Raw genomic sequence first — 18149 nt, 5'->3', positions numbered from 1 at the left:
AACACAAACTGCTAGGCGTGATTATCGATGATAAGCTTAGGTGGCATTCCCACATTGAACATCTGTGTAAACGCGTTTCAAGAAATTTATTCCTACTTTCAAAACTTCAGTCAATCATAACTTTAGACGCCCGAAAAATGTTCTACAACGCCCACATCAAACCTCACATTGATTATGCCTCTGTCATCTGGGATGGCTGTAGTGATGCATTATTCAAAACTATAAATTCTCGTCATCGTAGGTCAGCTAAACTCATTCTGCCTGACCCATCACTAACTACTGACGCAAAACTGACAGCCCTCAATATACCTCATCTTAAACAACAGCTTTTATTTAATAAATCAGTTTTCATGCACAAGATCCTACATGACCAAGCACCCGAATATCTAACTCACTTGTTTCAATCAACACCTTCTCGGTATTCCACTTTCAAGCATAATCTGGCCTGCCCGAAGCCACGTATTGACATATTTAAAACTAGTCTTTCATACTCGGGAGCTTATGTCTGGAACTCCCTACCTACATGCTTAAAATCGACCAGTAACCTTAAAACATTCAAAACACATCTGCAAAAATACATTCAAACATCACTTTAATGTAATGTGCCTGGTTGCTCAAACGTATGTGTGCCTTTTATCCTTCTGAAAATGTACATGTATGTGTCTTGCGTCAACTTGGTGTGATAAGAATACATTCTCGTGTATTACTCCTTCTAGTATCTAAGATAGTATTACTGCATTTTATATTGGCATGGTGATTCCTTCATAATCTAAGATGGTATATATTAGGTCATTTGGTTAGTGTGTCGTGTTATGTTGGCTTGCCTTATAAGTTAGTTGATCTTCTGTGTGTGTGTGCGTGTGCGTGTGCGTGTATATACATATATATATATGTGTGTGTGTGTGTTCTGATAATGTATGGTTGTACTGCCCGTATTGTGATATCTGTATATCACATGTCGGTAAAAAATGATCTTATTCTTATATTACTATTATTGCGTGTGTCTGCGTTTCATCATAAAAAGTTTGTTCCTATGTATTCCCATTTCGATTATAACCATTTTGCTTAGATCAGGACTAGCTGTAAGAAAGGTCCTACGGACCTAATGCTATCTTTCCTGTAATAAAGTTCAATGTTTCAATGTTTCAATGTTTCTCTCTCTCTCTCTCTCTCTCTCTCTCTCTCTCTCTCTCTCTCTCTCTCTCTCTCTCTCTCTCTCTCTCTCTCTCTCTCTCTCTCTCTCTCTCTCTCTCTCTCTCTCTCTCTCTAAGTGCCCAGTATACTCGGATATAAGAGAAACTTACTTGGAAAATGTCTTTGAAATTGGTCAACTCGAAAACTCGTCAATGCAGATACTACTAACACAAAACAAAAGTAGGTTGTGGGCACTCTCCCGGTATACATTTTATGCATTCAGGCTGGGACAGGCTGATCTTTCTTAACCCAATGTGGGATTTTCAGTGGGGCGACCACCCCCAACCCAGCGCGTCCCCGGGTGGCGGATAGGGGAACGGTCTTCAGATATGGAGATCAGCCGCTTGCGGCCGCGGACCAAACTGGCTCCGGGTGGGATCCCGGAAAATCCTCCCCCCTGTGCTCTCAGGGTAGGACGTACGGGCCATGAGCTAAGGGTGAGGTAACCCCGACAGAAAACCCCGAATGCTGAAGACGGAGGACCTGGGCCGCACGGCGCATTCTAACAAACCACGGGTACACGCACTTACGCAAATGATGACACAATCAACCAGCACAGATGGAAATGGCGCTCGCCCATTGAGGACCCCCCAGGGTGGAGCAGCGTCGGGTCCCATGCCTCAAAGGGACCCAGCCCCAACTACTGGAGGTCCCTCCCGTCTGTCTTGTCACGCCAGGGGACGCGGGAGGAAAGTGACTGGCACCACCACAACCAGGAAGAAACCCAGTCAGCAGCGACCTTTTCAGGTCATGCACTGGAACGCAGAAAGTATCCTGAACAAGAAGACAGAGTTGGAGCATATCCTGCATGAGAAGAACATCAACATCTGCTGTATTCAGGAGACGCACCTGACACCCCAAAAGTCCTTCAAAGTGAGAGGCTACCAATGCCTTAGGTCCGACAGAACAGACCGAAGCAAAGGAGGAATCCTGACCCTCATCAGGAACAACATCAATGCCTGTTTGATAGAAACGCACATGGAGGACTCCGAATATCAGGTGATTCGAATTCAGACGAAGACATCAGAATTCCATCTTGTCAACTTCTACTGCCCCAATGATAGACACCTCGCCCTTGACACGATCCCCGCAAAGGCCTCCAACTTCATCGTGGTGGGTGACTTCAACAGTCATTCACAGAGTTGGGGATATGACCACCTGGATCGGAGAGGAGAAGAGGTGGAGAACTGGCAGGACGACAAAGGTCTCATCCTTTTGAACAGTCCCTTTGACTGCCCTACATTCTACTCCAGAAGATGGCACACTACATCCACTCCTGACCTAGCCTTCTGCACGGAAGACATGCACCAGCTAACCAGCAGAGAGGTCGGAGAACAGCTAGGTGGAAGTGACCATCGGCCAGTCTTTTTGACCCTGGGCATGGAGTCCTGCACTGAAGCTTCCTTCCCACGGTGGAACTACAAAAGAGCGAACTGGTTCCTCTTTAGACACCGCACCAGCGAACTCACCAAAGACATCAGAGTCGAGGGTCGAGACATCAACATGGTGGCGAAGGACTTCAACATGAGCATCCTCAGAGGAGCGCGTGAGTCCATTCCCAGGGGTGCCAGGAGAGACTATAAGCCCTACTGGAGCAATGAATTGCAGGAACTGGATGATGATCTGGCAGACGCCAGAAGGGAAGCAGAAGTCAACCCGTCACAAAACAACAACATCCGCCTCCAGGAAGCCAAAGCCAAATATCTCAAAAAGAAGCTACAGGCAAGACGGAGAAGCTGGCAAGAGAAAACAAGCTCTCTGAACCTTGAGAAGGATGGCAGAAAGCTCTGGAGGCTCACCAAGCAGTTGAATGATGAGAACACCAGCAGAGGAAAGATCACATTAGAAGAGAACGGGAAGGTGCTAACTGGAAAGCATGCTGCCAACCAATTTGCTGAAAGCTATGCAGCTGAGAGCAACCTCCATGTTAGCCCCGAGAAACAGAGAGAAGCAAGAAGAGAGAAAAGAGAGAGACCTGCCAGACAGTCGACAGTGGACGCCATGAGTCAACCACTCACACTCCACGAGCTGCACTCAGCTCTGAAAAAGTCAAAGGCGAAGAAGTCCCCTGGCCCAGACGGCATCACCAACGAGATGCTAACCCACCTTGGTAGTGCAGCAGAGAACAAGCTACTCGAGGTCTTCAACAGCAGCTGGCAAGAAGGATCGCTACCACAACTCTGGCGAGAAGCGATCATGATCCCCATCTTAAAAAAAGGGAAGGATCCAAAGAAGGCCACCAGCTATCGCCCAATCAGCCTCACCAGCTGTGTTGTGAAGACCCTGGAGAGAATTGTGAACGAGCGCCTCAGGTGGTACCTGGAATCCAGGAACCTCCTCGCCCCTGAACAAGCTGGATTCCGACAGTTCCGCAGCACTGAAGATCAGGTCACTTACCTGGCGCAAGAAGTTGAAGATGCCTTTCAGGAACAGAAGCTGGTCTTCGTCACCTGGATAGATCTTCAGAAGGCCTTTGACAAGGTCTGGAAAGATGGACTCCTTCTAAAACTGCTGAGGAAAGGCGTGTCCAGCAACATGTACCAGTGGATTCGCTCTTACCTCTATAACCGCAGGGCAAGAGTTAACGTCGACCAGACCAAAAGCAAGAAGTTCCTCCTTCGTCATGGCGTCCCTCAGGGCGGAGTCCTCTCCCCCACACTCTTCCTTCTCTTCATCGACGATCTGGTGTCTGAGATGCCCAAGGGGATCAAAGCTGCTCTCTACGCAGACGACCTTGTGATCTGGTGCAAGGAGGAGCACGCAAGTACTGCCACCTACAGAATGCAGCAAGCGGCAGATAGGCTGAACGCATGGGCAGAAGATTGGTGCGTCTCCATCAACAAGGAGAAATCTTCCACCACCCTATTCACACTGTCGCCAAAGCAGAAAGCCGGAACCATTAGGCTTGGTGGAACTCCTCTGAGAGAGGATGAAGAAGCAACGTACCTTGGTGTCACCTTTGATAGACGGCAGACCTGGAAACCACACATTGCACAGGCAGAGACGAAGGCCCGGCGCAAGCTAGCCATACTCAGGAAGCTGGCAGGTACCACCTGGGGAGCGAACGAGAAGATACTGAAGACAGTATACCAGGGAACAATCAGACCCCACCTCGAGTACGGCTCCACAGCGTGGTCAACCTCAGCCAAGACAAACCTGCAGACCCTTGACCGTGTGCAAAACCAGGCCCTCCGACTCATCACCGGTGCAATGAAATCCACGCCCATCAAGGAAATGGAGAAGCTTACCACCATCCAACCCCTCTGTCAGAGAAGAGAAGCCAAGACTATGGTACAGGCCGAGAAGCTCAAGTGCCTACCCGACCACCCCATGAAGCACAGACTGAGCAACCTCACCAAGAACCGGCTTAAACGGAGCAGTTTTGTACACGAGAGCAAGAGACTTTCTCGACAGTACAGGGAAGTCCTTCCACAGAACACTCTACCTCTGACTCAAGAAGAAGAGGAAACCCCCAAGGCAACAGAGAAACCAGGCATCCAGATCTGCACCAGTGTTCCACATGTTACCTCAGGAGACGATCAGAATGACACAGCTCGACAGGCACTCACCTTAGCCCTGATCGACGAACAGTACCCAAAAGAGGCGTGGATCCATGTATACACCGATGGATCAGCAACTAACGCCGTGCTCAATGGAGGTGCAGGCATTCTCATCCAGTTCCCTGGGGGACATACAGCTACATCCAGCGTTGCCACTGGCAAACACTGCACAAACTATAAAGCAGAAGCAGAAGCTCTCATGCAGGCCGCCTCCTTCGTTCAGGACTCCGCAGACCCTTGCTACCAAGTTGTCTTCCTCTCGGACGCCCTTTCAGTCCTTCAGGCCCTAGAGAACGACAAACTCCCACAGCTGGCCAAAGCATTACAGATGGTCAGACAAACCAGAAGAGTTGTCCTCCAGTGGATACCAGCACACTGTGGGATACCAGGAAATGAAAGGGCAGATGAGCTGGCAAAAGAAGGAGCCGTGGAAGACCAACCTGAAAACAGTGTCAGCTTTAGTGAGCAGAAGACAATCATCAAGGCATTGATGAGGCCAAGGACAAACAGAGATGACTACCACACAATGTCCAGAGAGCAGCAAGTCAACCTCATCAGGCTGCGTACTGGCCACAACAGGCTCAATGCTCACATGAACCGAAAGTTCAAGCTGGCGCCATCACCAACCTGTGCCTGCGGTCAAGAGGACCAAACAGCGGAACACATCTTACAGCGATGTCCCTTACTAGATGAGGAACGAAAAGAAGTGTGGCCGTCACCAACTCCCTTGCAGACCAAACTATACGGCAGTCGACAGGAGTTGGAGAAAACGACAACATTTATCACCAGTGCTGGACTGATTGTGTAACCTCTGCGAACGCCAAGAAGAAGAAGAAGATGCATTCAGGCATCGACAGCAACTGCTAGGCTAGAATGAATGTGTGTAAATGATTTCCGATCGATATGTTTCAACCCTTAGCACTGTATATGCACTTGTTCTTACTTGTCTCTGAGAGAGTATACATTGAAATGGAAACTCTACTCCCCCCTTGTACAAACACAACAGTGTGGTTTACAATAAAAATTCTGAGTTCTGAGTTCTCTCTCTCTCTCTCTCTCTCTCTCTCTCTCTCTCTCTCTCTCTCTCTCTCTCTCTCTCTCTCTCTCTCTCTCTCTCTCTCTCTCTCTCTCTCTCTCTCTCTCTCTCTCTCTCTCTTTACATTTAGTCAAGTTATGACTAAATGTTTTAACATCGAGGGGGGAATCGAGACGAGGGTCGTGGTGTATGTGCGTGTGTGTGTCTGTGTGTGTGTGTAGAGCGATTCAGACTAAACTACTGGACCGATCTTTATGAAATTTGACGTGAGAGTTCCTGGGTATGAAATCCCCGAACTTTTTTTTCATTTTTTTGATAAATGTCTTTGATGACGTCATATCCGGCTTTTCGTGAAAGTTGAGGCGGCACTGTCACGCCCTCATTTTTCAGCCAAATTGGTTGAAATTTTGGTCAAGTAATCTTCGATGAAGCCCGGACTTCGGTATTGCATTTCAGCTTGGTGGCTTAAAAATTCATTTATGACTTTGGTCATTAAAAATCTGAAAATTGTAAAAAAAAATAAAAATGTAAAAAACGATCCAAATTTACGTTCAACTTATTTTCCATGATATTCTGATTCCAAAAACATATAAATATGTTATATTTGGATTAAAAACAAGCTCTGAAAATTAAATATATAAAAATTATTATCAAAATTAAATTGTCGAAATCAATTTAAAACACTTTCATCTTATTTCTTGTCGGTTCCTGATTCCAAAAACATATAGATATGATATGTTTGGATTAAAAACACGCTCAGAAAGTTAAAACAAAGAGAGGTACAGAAAAGCGTCCTATCCTTCTTAGCGCAACTACTACCCCGCTCTTCTTGTCAATTTCACTGCCTTTGCCATGAGCGGTGAACTGACGATGCTACGAGTATACGGTCTTGCTGAAAAATGGCATTGCGTTCAGTTTCATTCTGTGAGTTCGACAGCTACTTGACTAAATGTTGTATGTTCGCCTTTACGCGACTTGTTTATATTTAGTCAAGTTTTGACTAAATATTTTAACGTAGAGGGGGGAATCGAGACGAGGGTCGTGGTGTATGTGCGTGTGTGTGTCTGTGTGTGTGTGTAGAGCGATTCAGACTAAACTACTGAACCGATCTTTATGAAATTTGACATGAGAGTTCCTGGGTATGAAATCCCCGAACTTTTTTTCATTTTTTTGATAAATGTCTTTAATGACGTCATATCCGGCTTTTCGTGAAAGTTGAGGCGGCACTGTCACGCCCTCATTTTTCAACCAAATTGGTTGAAATTTTGGTCAAGTAATCTTCGACGAAGCCCGGACTTCGGTATTGCATTTCAGCTTGGTGGCTTAAAAATTAATTAATGACTTTGGTCATTAAAAATCTGAAAATTGTATAAAAAAAAATATATATATATAAAACGATCCAAAATTTTGTTCGTCTTACTTTCCATCATTTTCTGATTCCAAAAACATATAAATATGTTATATTTGGATTAAAAACAAGCTCTGAAAATTAAATATATAAAAATTATTATCAAAATTAAATTGTCCAAATCAATTTCAAAACACTTTCATCTTATTTCTTGTCGGTTCCTGATTCCAAAAACATATAGATATGATATGTTTGGATTAAAAACACGCTCAGAAAGTTAAAACAAAGAGAGGTACAGAAAAGCGTGCTATCTTTCTTAGCGCAACTACTACCCCGCTCTTCTTGTCAATTTCACTGCCTTTGCCATGAGCGGTGGACTGATGATGCTACGGTCTTGCTGAAAAATGGCATTGCGTTCAGTTTCATTCTGTGTGTTTGACAGCTACTTGACTAAATGTTGTGTTTTCGCCTTACGCGACTTGTTTTAAATTTTATTTGTATAAAATATGATGAAATGTTTTGAAAGAAAAGGGTTGAAGTTATCACTTGTTCGCCATGTCTTGTTATCAGAATGTGTATTGATTATCAGTTTTAGAACGTGTCCTTAAGCAGTCTGCTTGTTAACGTTCTTAATGTTGTTACTGCTTATAACGTGTATACAAGAAATTAATAAAAACACGCTTAAAGCAATAGATTAGTGTGACATCAGTGTTAAGAGATTGGTGTGACATCAGTGTCAATAAATTGGTGTGACATCAGTGTCAAGAGATTGGTGTGACATCAGTGTCAAGAGATTGGTGTGACATGAGTGTCAAGAGATTGGTGTGACAACAGTGTCAAGAGATTGGTGTGGCATCAGAGTCAAGAGATTGGTGTGATATCAGTGTCAAGGAATTGGTGTGACATCAGTGTCAAGAGATTGGTGGGACATAAGTGTCAGAGATTGCTGTGACATCAGTGTCAAGATATTGGTGTGCCATCAGTGTCTAGTGATTGTTAAGGCATAAGTGTCAAGATATTGATGTGACATCAGTGTCAAGAGATTGGCGTGACATCAGTGTCTAGAGATTGGTATGACATCCGTGTCTAGAGATTGGTGTGACATTAGTGTCAAGAGATTGGTGAGACATCAGTGTCAATAGATTGGTGTAACAACAGTGTCAACAGATTGGTGTGACATCAGTGTCAATGAATTGGTGTGACATCAGTGTCAAGAGATTAGTGGGACATAAGTGTCAGAGATCGCTGTGACATCAGTGACAAGAGATTGGTGTGCCATCAGTGTCAAGAGATTGGTGTGACATCAGTGTATAGAGATTAGTGTGACATCAGTGTCTAGATATTGGTGTAACATTAGTGTCAAGAAATTGGTGTGGCATCAGTGTCAAGAGATTCGTGTGACATCAGTGTCTAGAGATTGGTGTGACAACCGTGTCAAGAGATTGGCGTGACATCAGTGTCAAGAGATTGGTGTGATATCAGTGTCAAGAGAGTGGTGTGACATCAGTGTCAAGAGATTGGTGGGACATCAGTGTCAGAGATTGCTGTGACATCAGTGTCAAGAGATTGGTATTCCATCAGTGTCAAGAGATTGGTGTGACATCAGTGTCTAGAGATTAGTGTGACATCATGGTCTAGATATTGGTGTTACATCAGTGTCAAGAGATTGATGTGACATCAGTGTCTAGATATTAGTGTGACACCAGTGTATAGATATTTGTGTGACAACAGTGTCAATATATTGGTGTGACATCAGTGTCTAGAGATTGGTGTGACATCATTGTCAAGAGATTGATGTGACATCAGTGTCAAGAGATTGGTGTGACATCGATGTCAAGAGATTAGTGTGGAAACAGTGTCAAGAGATTAGTGTGACATCAGTGTCAAGAGATTGGTGTGACATCAGTGTCAAGAGATTGGTGTGAGATCAGTGTCAAGAGATTGGTGTGACATCAGTGTCAGAGATTGGTGTGACATCAGTGTCAGAGATTGGTGTGACATCAGTGTCAAGAGATTGGTGTGACATCAGTGTCTAGATATTAGTGTGACACCAGTGTATAGATATTTGTGTGACAACAGTGTCAATATATTGGTGTGACATCAGTGTCTAGAGATTGGTGTGACATCATTGTCAAGAGATTGATGTGACATCAGTGTCAAGAGATTGGTGTGACATCGATGTCAAGAGATTGGTGTGACATCAGTGTCAAGAGATTAGTGTGACATCAGTGTCAAGAGATTGGTGTGACATCAGTGTCAAGAGATTGGTGTGACATCAGTGTCAAGAGATTGGTGTGACATCAGTGTCAGAGATTGGTGTGACATCAGTGTCAGAGATTGGTGTGACATCGGTGTCAGATATAGGTGTGACATCAGTGTCAGAGATTTGTGTGACATCAGTGTCAGAGATTTGTGTGACATCAGTGTCAGAGATTGGTGTGCCATCATTGGCAATAGTTTGGTGTGACATTAGTGTCAATAGATTGGTCTGACATCAGTGTCAGAGATTGGTGTGACATCAGTGTCAGAGATTGGTGTGACATCAGTGTCAGAGATTGATGATACATCAGTGTCAGAGATTGGTGTGACATCAGTGTCAGAGATTGGTGTGACATCAGTGTCAGAGATTGATGATACATCAGTGTCAGAGATTGGTGTGACATCAGTGTCAGAGATTGGTGTGACATCGGTGTCAGATATAGGTGTGACATCAGTGTCAGAGATTTGTGTGACATCAGTGTCAGAGATTGGTGTGACATCAGTGTCAGAGATTGGTGTGACATCAGTGTCAGAGATTGGTGTGACATCAGTGTCAAGAGATTGGTGTGACATCAGTGTCAAGAGATTAGTGTGACATCAGTGTCAAGAGATTGGTGTGACATCAGTGTCAAGAGATTGATGTGAGATCAGTGGCAATATATTGGTGTGACATCAGTGGAGTATATTGGTGTGACATCATTTGCAATAGTTTGGTGTGACATTAGTGTCAATATATTGGTTTGACATCAGTGTCAGAGATTGGTGTGACATCAGTGTCAGAGATTGGTGTGACATCAGTGTCAAAGATTGGTGTGACATCAGTGTCAGAGATTGATGTGACATCAGTGTCAGAGATTGGTGTGACATCAGTGTCAGAGATTGGTGATACATCAGTGTCAGAGATTTGTGTGACATCAGTGTCATATATTGGTGTGACATCAGTGTCATTTATTGGTGTGACATCAGTGTCAGATATTGGTGTGACATCAGTGTCAAGAGATCGGTGTGACATCAGTGTCAGAGATTGGTGTGACATCAGTGTCAGAGATTGGTGTGACATCAGTGTCAGAGATTGGTGTGACATCAGTGTCAGAGATTGGTGTGACGGAAAGTTTCAGTCAGCGTGTAAAGCAGCTAAGCTGTTGATGTTTCGGGTCGTGTACAATGTGACAATGATCAAACCCTCAGAACAGCTAATACGGAGTCTGAACGGGCCTACATAATGATTTACCCTCAAAATAAACAATTTAAAGCTTGTAATGTCGGTGTACTTAGTGGCCAAGTTTTTTCACTTACCTTACTGTTTGACAACCTTGACCCTTGGTCCTCTGGTTCCTGAGAGCTTGCCATCGTGCTGCTTGGCTCTGACCTGAAACATCATGTACATCTAGACTGTGACATGGCTTGGTAACATTGTGTGTGACCTGAAACATCACGTACATCTGATACTGTGACATGGCTTGGTAACATTGTGTGTGACCTGAAATATCACGCATATCTAGACTACTTGTCATAAAAAAAACTTGATAGATGCGTTTGAAGGCAGATCTTTCTGATGAGGCTGTTGATTGTAAAACCAAGTATTTGACTGGAAAGGCCATTGATTTCTCTACCTTGTTTAGAAAACAGATTGAGTCTACATGACGTAGTGTCAATACAGTGGAACCTACAACACAGACACCCCCCAAAATCAAATTCGCAAAATCAACGTTCCCGCGATAAAATCGACAACAAATCAGAACAACTAAATTGAAACATGTTTAGCATGTCATTAGACAGAACAATCACATCTGCACCCAAGCCAGTCAGTTTTGTTCACATATCTTGTCTAACATGGACGCTATGGCATGCTGAGCGGTGTAGGTGTCAATCCTCTCAGAAGGCATAAAAGGCAGTTTTTGAAGCCGTTTTAGCGGGTAATGAGACAACAAATGGTACATTTGAGTAACTCGTTAACGCAAACTTTCAGTGATTTGTGCTTGTCCTATTAACATGAAATACTGACACAATGATGCAATGTAGCACCATGCCCCTACGATGCCTGTCTTACGCTCTGCCGAATATCCTTGCGAATATCAACATGTTGTATTCGGCAAAAACAGAGACGAATGGACAGGAATAAATATTGAAAATTCAAAGCCTTACCGATCATTGTGAACGCATACAAATCCATAAACGAATGTCTTGCGGATGTAATACGAACATTGCGAGCGGCCTTGCGAGTTTTGCGATTGCTTGTAAACATGTTACGAATAAAGCGTTTATGCAATTCGCATTGTTCATAATACTGCTCTTACACTGTGCCGAATTTCCCTTGCAAATAGAATTCGCCAATAATTCATAATGATCGGGACATGGTCGCAAGACATTCGTAAATGTTGTTAACCATTCGCCACCATTCGTCTCTTGTTGCGAATACCAGCAACATGCTCCTAATATTCGCAAGGAAGGCATATTCTTCACTTTTTTTGCAACGTACTAGTAAGTATTCGCAAGCCATTCGTTATCATCGTACAGGTATTCGTAGCGCTCGCAAGGCATTCGCAATGATCGGTACACATTCGCAAGCACTCGCAACTATTCGTAAGACATTAGCAAGAAATGTGTATATGAACATTGTATTCTTCACCCAAAAAAGGCGAAATTACACCATTTAGTCAAGCTGTCGAACTAACAGAATGAAACTGAACTCACTGCATTTTTACAGCAAGAGCGTATACTCGTAGCATCGTCAGTCCACCGCTCGATGCAAAGGCAGTGAATTTAATTTATTTTTTTTATTTTTTTTATTCGTCCTTACACTTGTTCCCTTGTTCCGTTGTGCTCTCACACCGCCCCGTCCCTGCACTCGCTGCTCCAACCACCTCTGAATTTCGTTCCGCTGCCAGACTTGTCGATTTTACAGACACTCCAGGGGGGGGGGGGGGGGATGTCGGGCCGCTGCGGTAGGCTACCCTCGGAAGATGACACTGCACTTCTGCTGAGTCACTTCGACGCTGTTCAGTAGTGGGTCTGTCCCGAGCTAACGGACGCAGCCAACTACCTACTATGCCCCCTATAAACGACATTGACTTTAAGTCGCGGAGCCAGACTGAGTGAGCGTCACCTCCAGAGAGCAGACCGCCACCATGTCCCTCCGTCGACCCCCCAGAACGTCACACGTTGAAGACCGACAGCAGAACTACTATTCAGGGGAGGAAGGAACAGGAACACTGAGACCAAGGTCACCATGAGAGCTCCGGGCATGAAGGGCCACAAGAGCAAGGACAATTTATATTTTGGATGATTAATGAGATGAGGATGATTTTAATGATGCTTTGGATTTCCAATTTAGTTTGAGACTACGTGACAGGGCAGCACTCTACACTTACTGTCATAATATATCCTGGCGTCGACCAGGCCCGAGAACTGCCGCACCTGCGGTGTTGGTCAGGTATACGGAACCTGAGCACCCTCAAAGTCGCATTCGTTAAGTGAATGACACTCGGCTGTGTGATCCCAGCCTTCCCATAGGAACCATAGCACTTCCACTGTGGGTAGGAGCCGACCGTAGCCCGAAAAACCCACATGACCCTGATGGGATTCGAACCCACGACCTCCCGGCCCGCAGCCCGATGCGCTAACCACTGCCCTACGGGGGCCGGTAAGGCAGTGAAATTGACAAGAAGAGCGGGGTAGTAGTTGCGCTGAGAAGGATAGCACGCTTTTCTTTATCTCTATTCTTTTTAACTTTTTGAGCGTGTTTTTAATCCAAACATATCACATCTATATGTTTTTGGAATCAGGAACCCACAAGGAATAAGATGAAATTGTTTTTAAATCGATTTCGGAAATTTTATTTTAATAATAGTTTTTATATTTTTAATGTTCAGAGCTTGTTTTTAATCCGAATATAATATATTTATCCCCGAGTACGCAGTAGGAGGGTCCAGCAGACTTTAATTGTGTGTCTGTGTGTGTGTGTGTGTGTGTGTCTGTCTGTCTCGACTTAACAGCTTATTGCTGGGAAACTACTGGGCGCAGTTCGTTCAAAAGTTGATACACTAACTTGATAATAGGACCGATTGATCGTATTAAAACTTCATAATGTTACCTGGGACCTAAATGCCCCAAAAAACACAAAAGTTCTTGACGGTTGGACGAATTCAATCGGAGCGACAGCCAGCCATTGAACTGATAGAACAGCCGAACGCGTGCGTCATGAAAAGCATGCGTATCGCATGCGAGAAGATTTGCAAGCCAGCCAGCGGGTGGGGATTAATTTGGTCTCGGCAAAGAAACTACAGTGCAGGTTTGGTCTCGGTGAGACTGAAAGAGAGACAGAGAGCACGAGAGAGAGCGACAGGGACACTGCGTCAGTGATTCAAGGTGGTGGCTTGGTGGCCAAAGGGATCCGGGTTCGATTCCCGGCATGGGCGGTCTATTTTTAATTTTTTTTAATTCTTGTTTACTATTGTTTATTATGAACGTTTTAATGTTTTATTTTACTCTAATAATTTTTTTAATTGTGTAAAATAAATAAATACTTCTTTTTTTTTAATTCACGTGCACAGGACAAAAACTTTCATACTGTGCCAAAGTGATCCGAGTTCGATTTCCGGCATGGGCGGTCTATTTTTTTATTTGTTTAATTTTTTTTTAATTCTTGTTTACTTTTGTTTATTATGAACGTTTTAATTTTTTTTTTACTCTAATAATTTTTTTAATTGTGTAAAATATTTTTTTTATTTTTTTTTTAAATCCACGTTCACAAGACAAAAACTTTCATACTGGGGGAGCGAGCCAGTCTGAAGAGTACTCGGGTCCAGCGCCAGCGTTTTTTTTATAGGTTTTTGGAATCAGAAAATGATGAAGAATAAGATGAACGTAAATTTGGATCGCTGTAAAAACAAATCATTTTTTATACAATTTTCAGATATTTAATGACCAAAGTCATAATTAATTTTTAAGCCACCAAGCTGAAATGCAATACAGAAGTCCGGCCTTTGTCGAAGATTACTTGGCAACAATTTCAATCAATTTGATTGAAAAATGAGGGTGTGACAGTGCCGCCTCAACTTTTACAAAAAGCCGGATATGACGTCATCCAAGGTATTTATCGAAAAAAGACTTCCGGGGATATTATTCCCAGGAACTCTCATGTCAAATTTCATAAAGATCGGTCCAGTAGTTTGGTCTGAATCGCTCTACACACACACACACACACACACACACGCACAGACAGACGGACACACACACACACATACACCACGACCCTCGTCTCGATTCCCCCTCTACGTTAAAACATTTAGTCAAAACTTGACTAAATGTAAAAAGGGACGAATGGACAGGAAAAATATTGACCATTCGAAGCCTTACGAATCCTTGCAAATGTCTTACGAATAGTTGCGAGTGCTTGCGAACGTCTACCGATCATTGCAAATGCATACGAATCCATATTTGCAAGGGTATTCGGCACAGTGTAAGACAGGCATAACGAATGTTTGCGAATGCCTTGCGAGCGTTACAAATACATTACGATGATTACGAATGTTTGGAAGGATATTCGGCCCCATGTAAGACAGGCATAACGAATGGTTGCGAATGCCTTGTGAGCGTTACGAATACATTGCGATGATTACGAATGTCTTGCGAATACTTACGAGTATGTTGCAGAAAAGTTAAGAATATGACTTCCTTGCGAATATTAGGAACATGATTGCTGCTATCTTCGAAACAAGAGACAAATGGTTTGCGAGTGGTGAAAGGCACAGTAAGCCTCCCGTAAACCATCACAGATACTGTCAGGCTTTTGCACACAGTACACACACCTTTCCATTTGAACGCTCACCGAACGGGAACATCCTAGGTGCCCTACGTAAAGAGCGAGCATATTTCAAAGAAAGATTTTTTCGGATTGTCTCCATCACAATCGGACCGTGGTGCGTTTTGGCGCTAGACCTAACTTTTAAAATCTAAATAATAAATTGACACTTTGTTACACAAACATTCTTAAATCATAAAATAATTATTTTTTTCATCAAGACAAGATCAGTACAATTCGAAGGTTTAAAAGTTTGAAAAAAGAAAAACCCGGAAGCAGGGTCACGCAAGGTCGTGGTTCTCGTAGCAGACGACGGTTTATGCCTATCGCCAGTTCCTCTGAACATTCAAAAGCCATCGCTAGAGTTCTTGTGAACCAAATCCGTTTCAATTTGTTTTGTGTATAGTCTAAGGTACACAATAACGTGAAATTGCAGATAAGCTCACAGCGAGCCGCATTCAAATTACAAACTGACGACTGCATTGTGAACAAGGGGAACTGGATCACACGGGTTCACGATGGCTCAGGGGTAAGATAAACCACGCAAAAATACATTCTTTGAAAATTGCTCGCTCTTTAAGGAAGGCACCTAGGATGTTCTCAAGCGGTGAGTGTTTAAATGAAAGGGTGTTTGAACTGTGTGTAAAAGCCTGCCAGTATATGTGATGGTTTACGGGAGGCTTACCGTGCCTTTAAGAACATTTACGAATGTCTTGCGACCATGTCCCGATCATTGCGAATTATTGCAAAATTCTATTCGCAAGGGCAATTCGGCACACGTGTAGCATGACGCAAACAGAGCGACTTAGATAAGGCAAGGCCAATTGGATGGCTGCAAGATGTTGCTGCTGCCAGGCATGGCGCTCGGAGTGTTACTGTGTCTCACTCCAACATCATCAATAAGCAATTGGAAGAGCGCAGTAATGACAATGTCATGGTCGGCCCGCACTCACCACACCAGTGAGGGCTCTCCAAAGTGCGCGTCCCTGCGTCCGATACGCACGGCAGTAGATGCCGAAAACACGTACTGGAAATTTGTGGAGGGGATCCCAGGACGCACTAAATCTAAAAGACGCTGGTCCCGGGACGCACTAAATCTAAAACATGCTGGTCCCGGGACGCACTAAATCTAAAAGATGCTGGTCCCAAGACGCACTAAATCTAAAAGATGCTGGTCCCAGGACGCACTAAATCTAAAAGATGCTGGTCCCAGGACGCACTAAATCTAAAAGATGCTGGTCCCGGGACGCACTAAATCTAAAAGATGCTGGTCCCGGGACGTACTAAATCTAAAAGATGCTGGTCCAAGGACGCACTAAATCTAAAAGATGCTGGTCCCAGGACGCACTAAATCTAAAAGATGCTGGTCCCAGGACGCACTAAATCTAAAAGATGCTGGTCCCAGGACGCACTAAATCTAAAGACGCTGGACCCGGGACGCACTAAATCTAAAAGATGCGGGTCCCGGGACGCACTAAATCTAAAAGACGCTGGTCCCGGGACGCACTAAATCTAAAAGACGCTGGTCCTGGGACGCACTAAATCTAAAAGATGCGGGTCCCAGGACGCACTAAATCTAAAAGATGCTGGTCCCGGGACGCACTAAATCTAAAAGATGCTGGTCCTGGGACGCACTAAATCTAAAAGACGCTGGTCCCGGGACGCACTAAATCTAAAAGATGCGGGTCCCGGGACGCACTCAATCTAAGAGACGCTGGTCCCGGGACGCACTAAATCTAAGAGACGCTGGTCCCGGGACGCACTAAATCTAAAAGATGCGGGTCCCGGGACGCACTAAATATCCGTTATCGTGCGTACCCTAGGTACTGTTTTCAGACTGTAATCGTTAGCTTAGTTTGGTGCCAGCGCCAATGCCAATTTCACCCGGGAACAACATCGAAACGAGGCTGAAGCCGAAATAGATGTTTTTATGCCTGGCAAAGATGTTGATCTCAATTGCTCTGGTTGCTATGGTTGCTGGCGAACAGCTTGCCGGGTGATGACGTCATCGGGGAACGGACACAGTGCTCAGACAGATCCAGCGAAGCAACACAGGAAAAATTGACCATACCCAACATAACTTACAGATTTGTTCAAACACAAACATATTCCGTCATCTTATTACCCATTCAAAAGATAGATATGGCACATTATAATCATTATCAAACATATATATGTAGAAAGACACAGACTGACATACTTAAAAACAGACACACACACAAATAGACGCACAGACAGACAAACACACGCACACACACACTCACACACACCCCCCCCCACACACACACACACGCACACACACACACCCACCCACACACATAGACGCACAGACAGAAAAAAAAACCACGCACATACACACACACACACAAATAGACGCACAGACAGACAAACACTCGCACAAACACACACACGCACACGCACACACACACGCACACACACACACACACACACACACACACACACACGCACACACACACACATAAATAGACGCACAGACAAACACACACACACACGCACATACACACCCACACACACACACACACACACGCACACACACACACACACACACACACACACACACACACAAATAGACGCACAGACAGACAAACACACACACACGCACACACACACCCACACACACACACGCACACACACACACACACACACACACACACACACACACTACCTTTCAGACTCTGGTCGGGGTCCTGTGCTGGGACTGGTGCTGGTGGCGACACCTGCCTGTGCTCCTGTCAGTGGCGATGACAAGAGTGGGCTTGGCGATGTGCTGACTGACAGACTCACGTGTGAGGGCGGGGCTGGAGAGACAGCCTGGTTCCCCGGTGACCCAGAGGTTCTGCACGGCGGAGCACATTCCACTGCCGGTCCCTGTGTGATGTTAACAGCCTGACCAATTACGTATGCATGATTACATGATTGTGTGAACAG

The 18149-nt window shown here is 44.5% G+C and overlaps 1 protein-coding gene across 1 annotated transcript in view; it reads right to left on the bottom strand.

The window, feature by feature from the left end:
• Positions 1-18149, bottom strand: part of LOC138974746 (polyketide synthase ThaQ-like) — a 201450-nt gene that overhangs the window by 131786 nt on the left and 51515 nt on the right. The window contains exons 3-4 of the mRNA XM_070347473.1: positions 17887-18089; positions 10694-10766 (exon numbers count right to left, since the gene is read on the bottom strand). Of these exons, the coding sequence (XP_070203574.1) occupies positions 10694-10766; positions 17887-18089 (276 nt within the window). The remainder of the gene's footprint in view (positions 1-10693; positions 10767-17886; positions 18090-18149) is intronic.

Source organism: Littorina saxatilis, linkage group LG8 (genome assembly GCF_037325665.1).
Source record: "Littorina saxatilis isolate snail1 linkage group LG8, US_GU_Lsax_2.0, whole genome shotgun sequence".
Classification (NCBI taxonomy): Eukaryota; Metazoa; Mollusca; class Gastropoda; order Littorinimorpha; family Littorinidae; genus Littorina; species Littorina saxatilis.
This window is presented reverse-complemented; position numbering and strand designations above follow the sequence as displayed.